The 15,638-nt window shown below is 36.7% G+C and overlaps 1 protein-coding gene across 8 annotated transcripts in view; it reads left to right on the forward strand.

Moving 5' to 3' along the window:
• Window positions 1–15,638, forward strand: part of LOC135076108 (protein Son-like) — a 33,092-nt gene that overhangs the window by 15,954 nt on the left and 1,500 nt on the right. For 3 of the 8 annotated variants that reach the window (XM_063970566.1, XM_063970568.1, XM_063970567.1), the window contains exons 7-12: window positions 6,722–6,807; window positions 7,161–7,243; window positions 8,158–8,240; window positions 8,385–8,471; window positions 9,093–9,200; window positions 13,971–14,162. In XM_063970566.1, the coding sequence (XP_063826636.1) occupies window positions 6,722–6,807; window positions 7,161–7,243; window positions 8,158–8,240; window positions 8,385–8,471; window positions 9,093–9,200; window positions 13,971–14,162 (639 nt within the window). Of the gene's footprint in view, window positions 1–6,721; window positions 6,808–7,160; window positions 7,244–8,157; window positions 8,241–8,384; window positions 8,472–9,092; window positions 9,201–10,772; window positions 14,163–15,638 lie in introns of those variants that run through there. The other 5 variants (XR_010258183.1, XR_010258180.1, XR_010258181.1 and 2 more) reach the window with 5 other exon arrangements.

The raw sequence follows: 15,638 nt of genomic DNA on the forward strand, positions 1-15,638 counted from the left end.
TGACATTGACAGATATCCACCAATCATGCAGCATTTGGACCTCGCGTCTACGTATTGCCATCTCGCGGATTTTTCAATCGCGAAAACCCTCATTCATAGCACATGTATAATAATAGACCAAATGAACTTTTATAGATTGTGAAAGAGAAGATAAAGATTTTATTATTTTATTAAAATCTTGCCACGAAGTAGTTTTTCAGTAGAAACCAGGATTGGATAATCGCTACAGGCAAGTATCAGAACATTTTATAAATATTTTTAATCGATTATATCCTTGTGAATCGTTTTAATAAATTGTCATTTTACTTTTTCAATTAAAACTTTTTCAATCCCTAGTCTTGTCAAACTGTCATAATGTCAACAAATTATAAATGTCACGTCAGTTGACTCAATTTCAGTCTTCTGTGCGTTTATTGTATTTTTATTTCAATGAAATAGTGCTAAAGGGTTAGTACTAAAAGTGAAAGCCTTTTTTCAGAAAGAAAACCAATGTGGTGCCCTTATTATTCATACTGTTTGAAAGTTACAAGTCAGTGATACAGAGTTGCCGACATTATAACTCCGTAGTGATACCATACCAAAGAAGAAGTTTTCCTAAACACTTGTGTTGTTTTTATATGTGATCGAATAAAAAGGATTAATTCTACTGCTCAAATGGAATAACTTATCCCAAGAGACCGAATATAAAAAAAACCTCTCCATAGAAATTATCACCATCACGAGGATGTGAATTTTTTTGAGAATTTGATATTGGTCCTGTAAGAAAAGTAGTTGTATTTCAGTAGTAGAATCAACCCTTCTTGTTTCATCAGCAAGAGTAACTATAAAAACGCCCTGTAGGTAGGTATTATTAAGCTGAAGAGTTTGTTTAGTGTCAAAGACTGTCACACAGTGTAACTTAAATTGGCATATTATGATAATGAACATAAAAACTTAAATAAATATTTATGTTAATATTTTTTCTATTTATTTATTTTCCCAAAGCTTCACAGTGACAGCTGAAACAGCAATACTGTTGTAAAACTAAACTTGGAACAAACTGTTACAAATATTTTACAAATTAAAATAAAACCGCATGTTGCTTTACTTTCTCGTATAGGTAATAAATGTAATTAATGGCTAGATTATTAATGTTACTTTGTTACCCTCAATAGTGAGGAGATTTTATAAAATGGTAACCCTGATTTTCATGTCATTCAAGTGCTCTTCGCATAGGCTTCTGTGATTTGGCCAAGGGCCACACACATTGCGATAACATTATGCGACATTGATTTGACAGCAGCGGAGTGAAGTCTTGCGACTATGCAAAATGATACCCTGTAATCGTAGCGCATATAGACATAGACGGGGCGGGGCACATAGCTCGTAGAGCTGATGGCAGCTGGGGCAGGAAAGTTCTTGAGTGGCGACCACGAGCCGAAAGACGTAGCGTGGGCAGGCCTCCCACTAGGTGGACCGACGATCTGGTGAAGGTCGCGGGAGGTGCCTGTATGCGAGCGGTGCAGGATCGGTCTTCGTGGAAATCCTTGGGGGACGCCTTTGTCCAGCAGTGGACGTCTTTTCGGCTGAAACGAACGAACGAACGATACGTATTACCACTATTTACCAGACATTACTATTTATTGCATACTCGCCGGATTACACGTAGGAGCACGCGCGTAACAGCTTCGGCCTTGCATTATTATAAGATCTTGTTCCGCCCTTTTACGAACTTCCTCCGTGAGGATATCCCCGCCGAATTCTATGATGAACCTATCAAAAGTCATATTCTGCAATGTCAACCCACCACAAGGTGGACCGACGACCTGATAAAGGTAGCGGGAAGGCGCTGGATGCAGGCCGCTACCAACCGTGCGATGTGGAAGTCATTGGGGGAGGCCTATGTTCAGTAGTGGACGTCCTGTGGCTGAAATGATGATGATGATGATGAAATGCCGCTTTAACGAATACGAAGTGCTCATACAATGCGGCGTATTTTCTTCCAGTCTTTAGTCAGGACTTTAGTCGAATTAAAACCCCGGTTGAACGTGATATAGCCGCACTAGAATACGATGCTTTTTTGCATAATCGCAAGACTTCGTTCCGGTGTCGACCGAATGTTATCATGATGTATGTGGCCCAGGGGTTACCGTAGCCGCTAAGGTTTGAAACTTCTTGCTTAAAATATTGTAGTCTTTGGCATCTAATAGACTACGATGGTAGTCATGGAGATAGGAGTTTGTTATCTCGTGTCAGATGTAAATGGTGAAAAGAAAACTCATGATTCGTGTTATTTTTATGCAATATGTAGGTATTTTATAAAAGTGGAACCCCGAGTGATCTCCAAAACCCATTCTATTATTATATACGATTCGGCTTCGATATCTATAATACAATAGGAGTTTATTTCATGTGTCAGATGACAAGGGTGGAAACAACCTACGATTCATGTTGTTTATTTACGTGCAATATGTGGGCATATTATAAAAGTGGAATGCCGAGTTGTATTTCTAAAACTTGTTCTATTATTTTATACTATTTGGCTGCGACTCGGCGTGACGACAATACAAAACATTTTTCGCGAATCGGTGTTCATACATTCACACAATACATTAGACGCCATGTTGTCATAAACGACATATTATAAAATCGCTGTGATTTAATATTCTTAATCATTAATTTTATGGCAAGTGTCCATCAGGAATCATTGTTCTTACACACAGAATCGTATTATTTCGCTTTCGGGTAGTAATATGTCAAAATTGTTGGTTCTTAGGCGAACAATGTATGGAGAACGAACATTGTCCTTTAAATGGGACCACCCTTGAGGTATTACCTATACGCCGAAAAAAGATTTGTTCAAATCGGTTCATAATTGGCGGAGTTATCGCGTAACAAACATAGAAAAAAAAAAAAAAAAAAAAAAAAAACATACGGGTCGAATTGAGAACCTCCTCCTTTTTTGAAGTCGGTTGAAAACGAAAAAGGGGGCGACCTTCAAAATATTAATTTGAACATTTCCATATAAGAATTATTGCTTCATACGTTAAATTAACAAAGTTCTCGAAGAAATAAATTTTCCATATGTCTCCATTTTAAATGTTGTTTATCAATTTTTTACGTATTTATTTAAAATTTCGAAAAGGCGGCGACCTAGAGCAAGGATTGAGCTACCCTAAACAAGTTCATTTGATGTATTTAAGTCACTAATCGCAGAGCACTCGTGATTTAAAAATATGTCAATTTTAAAGTTTCTGTGCAGGACCCCCTTAACGATATATTAAAGTTCAAGTTTGTTGGCATTAGCACGTATACTTGAGTCCCGCTCCAGTCATTCAGTCAAGTTCCAGAAACGAATCGGTCCTATTCATAATTATTGGTTTAGGTTAGGTTAGAACTGTGACCACAACGCACGAGCCGAGCGAGCGAAGCCAGAGTCCCGCTACAGTCATTCAGTCAAGTTCCAGAAACGAATCGGTCCTATTCATAATTATTGGTTTAGGTTAGGTTAGAACTGTGACCACAACGCACCAGCCGAGCGAGCGAAGCCAGAGTCCCGCTCCAGTCATTCAGTCAAGTTCCAGAAACGAATCGGTCCTATTCATAATTATTGGTTTAGGTTAGGTTAGAACTGTGACCACAACGCACGAGCCGAGCGAGCGAAGCCAGAGTCCCGCTACAGTCATTCAGTCAAGTTCCAGAAACGAATCGGTCCTATTCATAATTATTGGTTTAGGTTAGGTTAGAACTGTGACCACAACGCACCAGCCGAGCGAGCGAAGCCAGAGTCCCGCTCCAGTCATTCAGTCAAGTTCCAGAAACGAATCGGTCCTATTCATAATTATTGGTTTAGGTTAGGTTAGAACTGTGACCACAACGCACGAGCCGAGCGAGCGAAGCCAGAGTCCCGCTCCAGTTATTCAGTCAAGTTCCAGAAACGAATCGGTCCTATATAAAATTATTGGTTTAGGTTAGGTTAGAACTGTGACCACAACGCACCAGCCGAGCGAGCGAAGCCAGAGTCCCGCTCCAGTCATTCAGTCAAGTTCCAGAAACGAATCGGTCCTATTCATAATTATTGGTTTAGGTTAGGTTAGAACTGTGACCACAACGCACGAGCCGAGCGAGCGAAGCCAGAGTCCCGCTCCAGTCATCCAGTCAAGTTCCAGAAACGAATCGGTCTATTCATTATTATTGGTTTAGGTTAGGTTAGAACTGTGGCCTTACGTTTCATCGCGAAGAACGTACTTCTGTACGTAGTATTTATTATTATTCTATGGTATGAGTGAAAATATTATGGTAATGTTTAGGAATAAAAGTATTATGATAAAAAACAGTAGGAGTTTAAATATATTTACATAAATGATATTATTAATTACAATTTTCGGAAACATGAATGTTATGAACATCGCCGGTAGCACTACAAATAGTATGAATGAAAACTTTAGGATGAAAAATTTTAGGAAGAGTGATCATTCGGATTTAAAATCGTTAGGAAGAACAATTTCGGGTAAATAACTTCAGGTGAGCCAATATGGACCCATCACAATACAAATACCTAACCAACTTAGTTGACGTTTTATAAAACTATTTGTCTAAGTGTCATCGAGCGACCGCTGGTGGATTTGCCATTTACCTGACCTACCCCTTTATTACTAAACGTTTAATATCAGATGAATAGTTACGCACCAATTTCTTTCATTCAGTCGTCAGTAATTGAACTTTCGGAAAAACATGACGAAGCATTGTGTGACCATACAGACGCTATTCAACTTTTATTAGTAAGGAAGAGTATATTTTATGTTGGTAGAAACACAATAGCATAGACTAATGTTTTGACACCCTGTTAAAATTTTTATTAGTCGTTTATTTTTTCCTGACCAAACAGATACCATAATAATATCTTTTGTCTATTCTACCCATATTCTGTAAGTAAAATAATAAAAAGTTTGAAAAGAAAGAAATTACAAGTCCGATTTACCTAAACAAATAAATTAAAAATACTTGCGGATCAAAAGTACTCAATCATACTACAATTTACGAAAAAATCACGCGTGACGCATATACGTCAGTGGGCAGTCAACTGACATAGACCCGGCGTCTACGAGTGCCAAAGCACGACTGATTTATGCCATTTGATGCACCCGATTTTATAGTATTTTCAAATTAATTTTTCATTTGAAGATTGAAGATATAGCCTGACCAGGAACATAAAAACCCTGGCATAGAGGCGCGTCAATTGCATTTGATAGTGCAACACTGAGTACAGTCGTACATGTGTTAAATTAATAGGCTAAATTTATGTATCAGGATTTAGGATTACGGGCTAATTTGATATTTTCATAAATTAACGAAAAAATATGATTAAAGGTAACCTGGTTTAAATAAATTAAATGAAACCATCAATCGAGCTAGTAGGATTTATTTTATTATTCATCAATAATCAAATTCAGAACTTGAATATTCAACTGCAATGTCTGCTCATGAACGCTTCAAACTCGGTACTTCTTTCCCAATTCCATAAAATTCAAAACTTAGAAAGTGACAAAAAACTTTAAAATAGGTAGTTGAAACAGACTTCAGCTAATTTTCATAGTGGACTGTACTATACGATAAACATGTCAGTCAATTTGACAACCTTTGTCGGTAACATTATTCAATGAAAATATTGTCCGAACCCTTAGTATTTCTCTTCGACAAATACATTAACACATTGTGAACCACTTTTCTTTCACGACTATAAAAATATTTTAGCAATTTAATTCACAAAATCAATTTCACACATTTAAAATTAAGTTTGTTTACACTTTGACAACAATAGACTGACATGCAAGGTGACATGTCAATGAAGTTTTCAGTTATTGTTGCCATTAAAAGAAATTAGTACCATTAGTTTTCCGCAACATGGCGAGGGTTTTTATGTTCCTGGTCAGGCTATAGATATTTTTTCTTTTTCACACAATAATAGTACTATGTTTCTTCTTAAGTATAAAGTAGTTTATGTTGCCAAATGACTTTTAGATTATGAGATGTGACCTGTTTTCTTGCAGTAATTTTCTCGAATTTTTACTATCTTAGACATGATAAAAATGCATTTTAATGAATTAAACATCAAATTTTTCTCTATACACTTTCTTCTTCAGGGTATGCTTATTCTAATTAATACATTCTATCTTCATACTTAGAAATAAATTTGTTGTAATATTAGTTCAAAGTAGTGCCTTCGCGAGTTACCTGGAAATCGGGCTTTCGAAATTCGCTGTTTTCGTAGGCAAAAATCCAATTTGAACGAGATTTTGTCAATAGACATTCCGTAAAAACGTATGATAATTACGATGATATAAGTCAAAAGAAGCTATAACAATAAATTATATGACTAAAATCATTTCGAAATCTGCCAAATTCTCGATTTCTGCATGAAAAATGTGACAACGCTCTTAAATCTCTTTGGTTTCAGCCAAATGACGTCCACTGCTGGACAAAGGCCTACATATAAATACTTATGTATAAGTACACAGTTATTTAACTATTACTACGTATTCCTTTTTCACCAAAAGGCATCTACTGTTAGAAAAAGGCCTCCCACAAGGATTTCCACGGTCCTCCGCTGCCCGCATCGAAGTGCGTTAATCTAGGAGTTCCTCGCGGTCAATTTATGTATCTTTCTTGCTAAATAAAAATGTATATGACACACAACATTATTGTTAGCTTAAAATAATATTAAAGTTTTTGTTATTTTCAGCAAGTGGCAAAACTCAATTCATCGAAATCACACAAGGCTGATATTCCAGCTATAGCTCCAGCAGAACTTACTACAACTTCATCAAAGTAAGTACACAATAAATAAATAAGAACTATTAAAAACAGAATCCAAAACCCATGTATTAAGCATTACAGCAGTTTTATTGGTCCAACTTGTATCACGACTAATTCTGACCTAAAGAACTTAACCAACACTTCATGCCTAAAGTTTTTTTTTTTACCACAAACAACGCTTTCTAATCTATTACTACGTCCCCTGCGTGCCCAAACAACTGCACCCAGGAAGATTTTATGAATGCTACTGACAAAGCCACTCTTTTAGCAGAGCTTTGGGCTAACACAGTGTAGGTTTGTTGTCGACACGACAAAAAGAAGACTAGGTACCTAGTCAATTTATTATTTACATTTTTTGTCAATAGGTCGTCTGGGCCCCTAGCACTACCAGCGCCGCCCACTCCTACGACCACTCCATCTTATATGAAGAGTTTTACGTCCGGCTCGCGTAAGTGTTAAGATGAAAACACCTATTTGTAATATTATCTACATTTGCAAATGATTTAATAATAAATACATAGAGTTATTGGTTAATAACTCTATGAATAAATAGGACTATTTTTAAGACAAATAGGACAGTTTCAATCTCTCGTTCCCACCGCTAAAACTCCTGTGTAGCCAGGATCTACAGCTTGACTGCCAAAAACCTAATTAGTGAAGGCCAAGTTTACTAAGTGCACTAGGGGAAAATTTTGAGAGATAAAAGAATAGAATTCCTTTGCAATTAGCTAACTGACTAGCTGCTAGTCTAGTTAACTATCGTTTTATACTTAACAGTTTGCCACCACTTGCGATTCACATGACCCTACTCTACAGTGACGCCATCCCATCCAAATGCGATAGTTCCAACCGCTTCAGCGCTCACCAATTGGCGCCACTGTCTTCGCTATCATATGACAGTGACCTTAGGCTCGGCGCAAATGGGCCACCAACCACAGCCACCGGTGGCCAGCGACGGCGAATTAACACAATTTTTGTATAGTATCGAGTTGCAGACACTACTGTAGCGAGTGGTACACGTGTGCGGTGCGTCTATACAAAATATATTAAAAAATGTGTTAAGTTGCCGTCGCTGGCCACTGGTGGCTGTGGTCGGTGGTCCATTTGCGCCGATACTTATTCTACAGTGGCGCCAACTGGTGAGCGCTAAAACTATAGCCCTCAATATCTCTCTCACTCACGGCTTGACGTTTCGGCTGCTATGCTGTAGCCGTGGGCACAAACAGACTAGCATAGCAGCCGAAACGTCAAGCCGTGAGTACATAGTGTGGATTATTGATAAACGTCTCGCTTTGAGACCCGTTCTTGCCATTTTAGTTAAAATGGAGCGCGAGTTTAAAATCTTATGTTTTTTTCCATCAGAGTTGACGTCAGTTGTGAATATCCCAGCGCTTCCCGCCCCTGGGCCCCAAGCTTACCCACCAGGGATCGATCCACCGAAAATTGTAAGTATTCTGTTTTAGATGGCACTGAGATTCAGTAAAAGATATCATTTTGAGCTACTTAAAAAACCAATTGAACTTATTGAAGACGAAATATTTAAAAAAACTTCTACTTGGTTGAAGCCTGATTCTTATGTGTTTTTACAGGATATGGCGTCAATAGTGTCTCAAAAGATAGCGATGATACGCAGAGAACAAGAACAGAATGAGTTGACGGGTGTTACGTCACGAGGTGTAAGTAATTTTAGGATAGCAGCATACTATAATATAGTTTCACTAGTGCTTGACCTTATCAACTGTGAGAATGTATGGGAAAAAGTACAGTTTGAAGTGCCTCACTTTTTGCGCTTACCTTCTCGTATCTAAGCTTTAGACACCCTTCAGACTGCAGGATTTTAGTCAGCCGATAGTTGGGTCGGGCTGTTAATCAGTATTAACATGTATAGAAGTGCGCACGCATTACAGAGTTGGTATCGGCCGATTTCTCATAATTAAATTAGAAGCATACCAACCGGACCTAACTATCTGCCGACTAAAACTCTGTAGTATGCGAGGTGTCAACTATCTGTGGCAAACCCAACTTTTTGTTTATTTTTTTACGAACTCTTGTCTAGCACTGGCCCATGTGACTGTCCCGAATCAACGATAGGTTTGGGGCGTGTAAAAGTGCTCTTTGTGAGCCTACTTACAAATAAAGATTTTTTTTGCTTTAAAAATGTCACGTGGCCAAATCTCAAATCTTGTAATAAACTCGAAATTTTTATCCATCTATTTTCCCACATTCTACTCCCTCTGATCTGAGTCCTATTTACTAAAACCAGGCTTTATCTTAATAACCAAGCACGTATCCCCCAGTTCGGCTGGAGCTCCGACACGAGCCTGGGCCAGTTCACGGGCTCGACGGGCGCGCAGATCCTGACGCCGCGCGAACTCGCCAGCGGCACGCAGGCCTGGGCCAAGAAGGTACATCACACATCACACGCGGACGGCAGCACTTCACACGTGGGACTTGCTCTTAAACCACCATTGCGTTTCTTGATTCAGCTGCTTCAAACGTGTATACAGGGTGTTAGGTAAATGGGTATATGAGCCGACACTAGCCCATGTTAACATGGTCATACAAATGGTATGGTGAAGTCAGAAAATTGATATCATCATTTTTTTTTTAAATTTTCATACAAAATAAATTTTATAAAATCCGATTTGTATGAAAATTAAAATAATCTTAAAATGAAGATATCAATTTTCTGACTTCACCATACCATTTATATGACCATGTTAACATGGGCTAGTGTCGGCTCATATACCCATTTACCTAACACCTTGTATATTTTTATTATTGATGATACCCTAGCTGGCGCCATTGGCGAGTAACTTAGTGACTTGCTACAGTAAGACAGAGAAGCGTCTTTAAAGTTCTGTCACTCATTAGTGGCTAACACAATGGCCACAGTCACTGTAGGATAAGAATCCGTCACTCTAAAGGCTAAGAAAATGGCGCCAACTGGTGAACACTGAAGCGGTAGGAGGGCTATCGTTTAAGCGCTTACTAGTTGACGTCACTGATGAGAACGAGTGACACGACCTTACTCTATAGTGGGGCCTCTGTGGAGTATTCTATCAGTCTGGTGGTTAAGGCAGTGGCGCCAACTGGTGAAGATGGAAGCGGTAGGAGGGTATGCATTCAATATAGCACTACAAATGCTATAGTCTTCCCACCGCTTCAGCGCTCACAATAGGCTAGATGACAAATTCAATTATTTGTCCGTCAGACAGATAATTAGAAAATATTACTCATATTTTTTATTTTCTTTCATAATTAAATAATAACAGTGCTACATCGAGTTGAAATTGCGCGATACGTCACGCTTGAGTAGAATTTTTACTCAAAAGTGACGTCACGCGACATTTCAACTCAATATAATACTGTAATTATTCGATTATGAAATAAAATAAAAAATATGTCTCTAAAATTTTTTATTATCTGTCTAACGGACTAAATAAAATTTCGATTTCATTACCCAGTCATCATCCCTATTTGACGCCACTGTCTTAGCCACTAGCCAGTGACCCTACTCGCTAGTAGCGCCAACTGGGGACCGCTAATACAGTAGCCCTATTGCAAAGAATTGTATCATAAAACAAGTAAAATTGTTATCTGCTCTGGTGGTCGAAGAACAGTCCGTATTGAACATTTTAAAGTATCAAAAGAAACCCATATAATGCAATCGTATTTTACATAATTAAATTGAGTATGCACATGTATTGTAAAGATGGCTGGACATTGTTTTCGACCCTACATGTGTCTATGTGTTTCATTTGGGAAACCGACTGCTAAAATAGTTTAGCAAACGTGTTTAAAAATTCAATATTCATTAGAAATAGAGTTATAGGATTACACCTAGCTCTTAAAAAGGTTCAGTTTTACGTTGCCTTTTTCACGTTATCGATAAATGTTGCATTTAAAATATGATTGCCACTAAGAACTGAGGTTTCATTTGATATTTTAAGCCTCTCGAATAACTTTTATTTCAGCTCAAAACGTCTTCGTTCGGGATACGCGTTCACTGATGCAGTTCCGGCGTCACGGTCAGAACTTATAATACATATTGTATTATGCTTTCTGACCAGTTATTGATATTTTCAAGTGGTTACAACAACATAGAAATGTCATTAGATTTGTCAGATTTCTATTGGCCCAAATGAAAATTGACTACCCTATTTCTTTCTCTATTTCAAATGCCCATTTTCAAAGTTCTAATTCAAAGATGAAATGGCAATTTATAGTCTATCCAATATATAGATGAACTACACTGAAATGTCCCACCGACGACATTGACAGAAGGGCGCCACTATCTTCGTTCAACTACATGGTTTCCACCGTGGCAAAAATCGGAACTAGCGATCCGCTATAGACGGTGGCCCCCTGTCAGTGTCAAATAAAGGACAGTTCAGTGTAGTTCTACTCTAGCTTGATTAGAATGACGGCTGTCAAACGAATGTGACTAGTGCTGGGTATGTTTCGTACGGTTCACATAGATGTATCGATAAGTTTTCGAAAAAATGATAAAAAAAAATGCACCCAATTTTTCTTCATATCTTTATTCATAAAAATGACAATTATGATTTAAATTTAAAGACAGTAAAATTTAAAATTCATGTCAAGGGTGTACAACCTAAGTCGTAGTCATTATCATCAGTGTTCTTCAGTGGTTTTTTCCTCTCGATAGAGCAACGGTGCTATGAATACCCAAAAAATTACCGGTGATTGATTTCCGATGTTTGATTATTTAAGAATGAAATGTTTTTTGGTTTTTAATAGTGAACATTTAGAAAAACGTATAACTTGACTTAAATATGTTAAAAAATTAGTTAGAAAAAAATTTTGTTAAATATGTTAAAAAATTAGTTTTAATTTAATATGACATTTGTCGATATGTCCCAACACTAACATTTTTGTAACTCGAGATAACCTTGTAGAGACGTCGTTAATACTCTAGCTTGATTTTTATAATTTCGAATTACAACTTATTGGTGTAATTTAACGCTGCATTTACACGAAATTAACATTTTTATTGGAAGCACTGTCGTCGAAAATATTGTTTGTAGGTCAGACGTGAATTATTTCTTGTCCGCCAATATTTAGCTCTCATTGATCGCTACTACAAAGTTATGTCGTTACTTTTGATGGCAGCTGTCATTCTAATCAAGCTATATTGGATAGACTATAATAATAAATGTAGTATGTTGAGTCCTTTTAAACAAATGCTAAAAAGTTATTGCACAACTCCTTATCATATTACATCAAGTCAAGTTTTGATGTTCCTTAACAAATTCGAAATCTCTAGAAAGTTATGGAAAATTCCCTCTTTCTTTTAACATTTAAAAAAACATGAATTTAGCACATTCATGCTAAAGATTCCAGTTATGCAATATACTTGACCTTGATTGACCCTTATGTCATATTAAAAATGCAAAATCATACTTAATCATGATATCAACGTCATCCGTTAGATAAGCTATACGTGAAATATCAGCTTAATGGCTTTATCAGATAACAATTGATTATATTATCTTTTTAAGAGCTTGTTTATACCTATTTGTCTCTTGCTCTCTAGAAACAATTTTCAGGATCTAAGGACAATTTTAGACACCATTGCCGACTTTATGTGACAAACTAATTAATGTTAGATCATCAATAACTTTAAAACCAAACAAATAAGTAGTTCTACTAACTTGAATAGAAAATTATTTAGAAGGAGAATATGGGATGTAAGGTTATGGTTGGCAAATCAGTGAGTTTTGGTTTCTGTGTTAAAAACTATGAAATACGAAACTGCTCCTTTTATGTCTCCTTTTAATCACTTATACACAAAAAAAAATGTATACTGATCTTCTGGGCAAGCTGAGACTCCTAGATATTATTTTCTCAAGTTCGAAACATTGGTTTAAGTTCGCACTACACATTTTTGCTAACCAGTTCCTTGCACCTTTCTCCCATATTTAAAGAGACTGTTTTAGTCCAGTATGTTGTTGTAACCACTACAAACGTTGTACCGTGTAAAGTGGGAACTCGCGTAGTTCGCTCGTTACACCCACAAATTTTGGCGAGGACGTAATGGTGATTGCCGTGCCATAACTTGGCATGCCATTCACCATTATCACGAATTTGCATACAAATATTCAGTTTTCCCCTCTTTTTATTGACTGACTTATTTTTCAACTCTCTCTTTTTATCTTGTTTAAGTTTATTATGTTTTTGTTTTTCGGATCTAATCGCGAAAGGTCTTGTTTCTTCTGATAACTTCTTATGAATTGGCATCGATACCATGTTGTTGATAATATGAATATTTACATTGTGTTTTCTCGATTTTAAACTGATCGGTGCACAGGCTGATTCCCGCCCTTACTCAGGGAAGGTTGTTACTGTTTAAGAAAACTGTATTCTATCCTAGAACCTTGCTCATTCTTGTGCATGTATGGATGGCTGCCTGTTTCTGTATCTGTATGACTGTATTCTACATCATTTCATGTCTCTATGCTATGTAATAAAACTCCGTTTAAAATAAAATCTGTAAATATCAGTCAGTCATTTTCGTAAATACGTCGAAAGCCTAGCGATTCTTTGAGCAACACTCATCCAATCGAATCGAGTATTAAAAGTGAACAATCGATTGTTACCGAGTGTTTTATTCCCTGCACTTTTCAATAGAGTTGGGAATAAAACTGCTCATAGGATAGCATGGCTTTTTACGGGGAATCCATGAATATTTGTTGCAGCTTTTAAGTGATAAGGGGACGCGCGCACTGAGTTACCGCACGGTCGGCCCATGACACGGGCATGTCTGAACGAGGTAAGTATGACACGTGGATAGAACACAGGTTTTCGAGGCATCGAGTCTTTGAAGGATTTAAAGATATTCAACTCCTATTCTATTCTGAGTATGAATATGTCTTGATAATAAGGTTTTCATCCACTCAGCTGAGATCAATGTTTTAAACTGCAATAATCTTGACCGTTATATTTAGCTACGTACAATATGTATTTCTGCTACCTTTTAATTTTGATAGGTACTTATTTACTTATTTATGGATTTTTTATAACAATTTAGCAAAACTTCACACATCTATCTAATTGACCAAGATATGTAATATTACGTCATGTCATAATTTCTTGGAATGTCTGACATGCGATCATTGAACCTACACATCTAACGCTACATTTACATATAGGATCAACTGGTAAGAGCGGCGCCAGTGGAAGGCGGCATGGGAATGCACCTTCTCCAGAAAATGGGCTGGACCCCCGGCCAGGGTCTGGGCAAAGAGGGCACTGGCACCCTCCAGCCGCTATTGCTCGAGGTCAAACTGGACACCAAGGGTTTGCAGGCCAAAGAAGAGGCTAACAACAGGAATAACAGAGCTGTGAGTATTGTTTTATACGACGTGTAAAAAATGAAAATTCTCTTTAATTTGGACATGACATGATTCATACATATTAACGCCTCCATAGTCTGGTAATAAAACGCTCTTTTGATATTCTATCTAATTACATTTGAATGCTGATGTAGACAAGTAAGACCTTGAAGTCCTTATCATAAAAGGCAATTTATTTATCACATACCTGTGAATCGAACAATAGTAGGGTGATTGCTACAGTTATTGGCCCTTTAAGAGCGTTGTGTAAGTTAACTTGTGTAAAATGTAACAAAAACTCGACTTTTCTTTACTTTTTATATTTTATTATGAGAAAACAATATTGCTGCTATTTAAGCTAGTACCTATTTGGTGTTATACGATAAGAATTACAATAATAATTTTAAAAATATCAGAGATCACATTAAATTTAGCTATTGGCCCCAAAAACACAGTAATTGGCTCCTAGAAGTACAGTTATTAGCCACCGAAAAAAACCCATAAAAATCACTGAAACTTCACGCTTTGTAATCCTAACTCATTTTGTCTTTCCTTAAGATTAGCTAAGAATTCGTCATCAGTATCACTCTTATCGATTTCTTCATCTATCTCATCATCGTCAGTACATTCAGTAACATTGTAACAATTGTGACAAAGATAACTGTCTCCTTCTTCTTCAGGAATATGCTGTTGCACAAGATTTATGAAAGACACGGTGACATTCAGAGCATACTAAAAGTCTAGTCTTTTTATAAGCTTTTTGCAAATATTATAGATTTGATTGGATACAGATACATTATTCTTACTTTTTTTATTTTAGCAGTTTTCTTTTCTTCAGCTTTCCGTTTTCTGTCCTCTCTTTTTTGTTCTCTTTCAATTTTCCGTTCCCTTTTTTCTTTCTCGAGGATTTCTTTTTCTTAAGCTTTTTCTTCCAGAATCCTCTGATATACAGGTTCAGGTTCATCTGTAACTTCCGCTTCCAATCCATTTTGCTTATAATAAATAGTCCCACAAACGATAGAGAATAAAAAAAAAATTGTTTTGCATTTCAGGTATTATTTGTTTTATTTTTTTAACTGATTAAGTGTTTCTGTTCCAACTACTTATACCAACCTTAGTATACTGTGTTACCTACGGCATCTTGTAACAATCTAGGTAAAGTAAATCAATAAAAATAGTTATTGGCCGTGCATAAGTGTCAGTAATTGGCCCCCCGGCTAATTACTGATCCTAATAGGTTAGGACGTTAGTATTTTAATAGCAAATATTTAAGGGTTAAATTAACTTAATCTTGAATAAAAATACAATAAAAGTAAAATTTAATTATTGGCCACCCATGGCCAATAACTGAAATAAATAGAAAACGTGGTATAGTTATTGGCCGGTATAATTTTAAAGTTATTTTGTTCCAAAACAAAGTAACTTAATCTATCTACATAAGCTACCATTTATCTCTTTACAAAAAAACAGTAAATTTACTATAAC

This window comes from Ostrinia nubilalis, chromosome 11, assembly GCF_963855985.1.
Source record: "Ostrinia nubilalis chromosome 11, ilOstNubi1.1, whole genome shotgun sequence".
NCBI classification, from domain to species: Eukaryota; Metazoa; Arthropoda; class Insecta; order Lepidoptera; family Crambidae; genus Ostrinia; species Ostrinia nubilalis.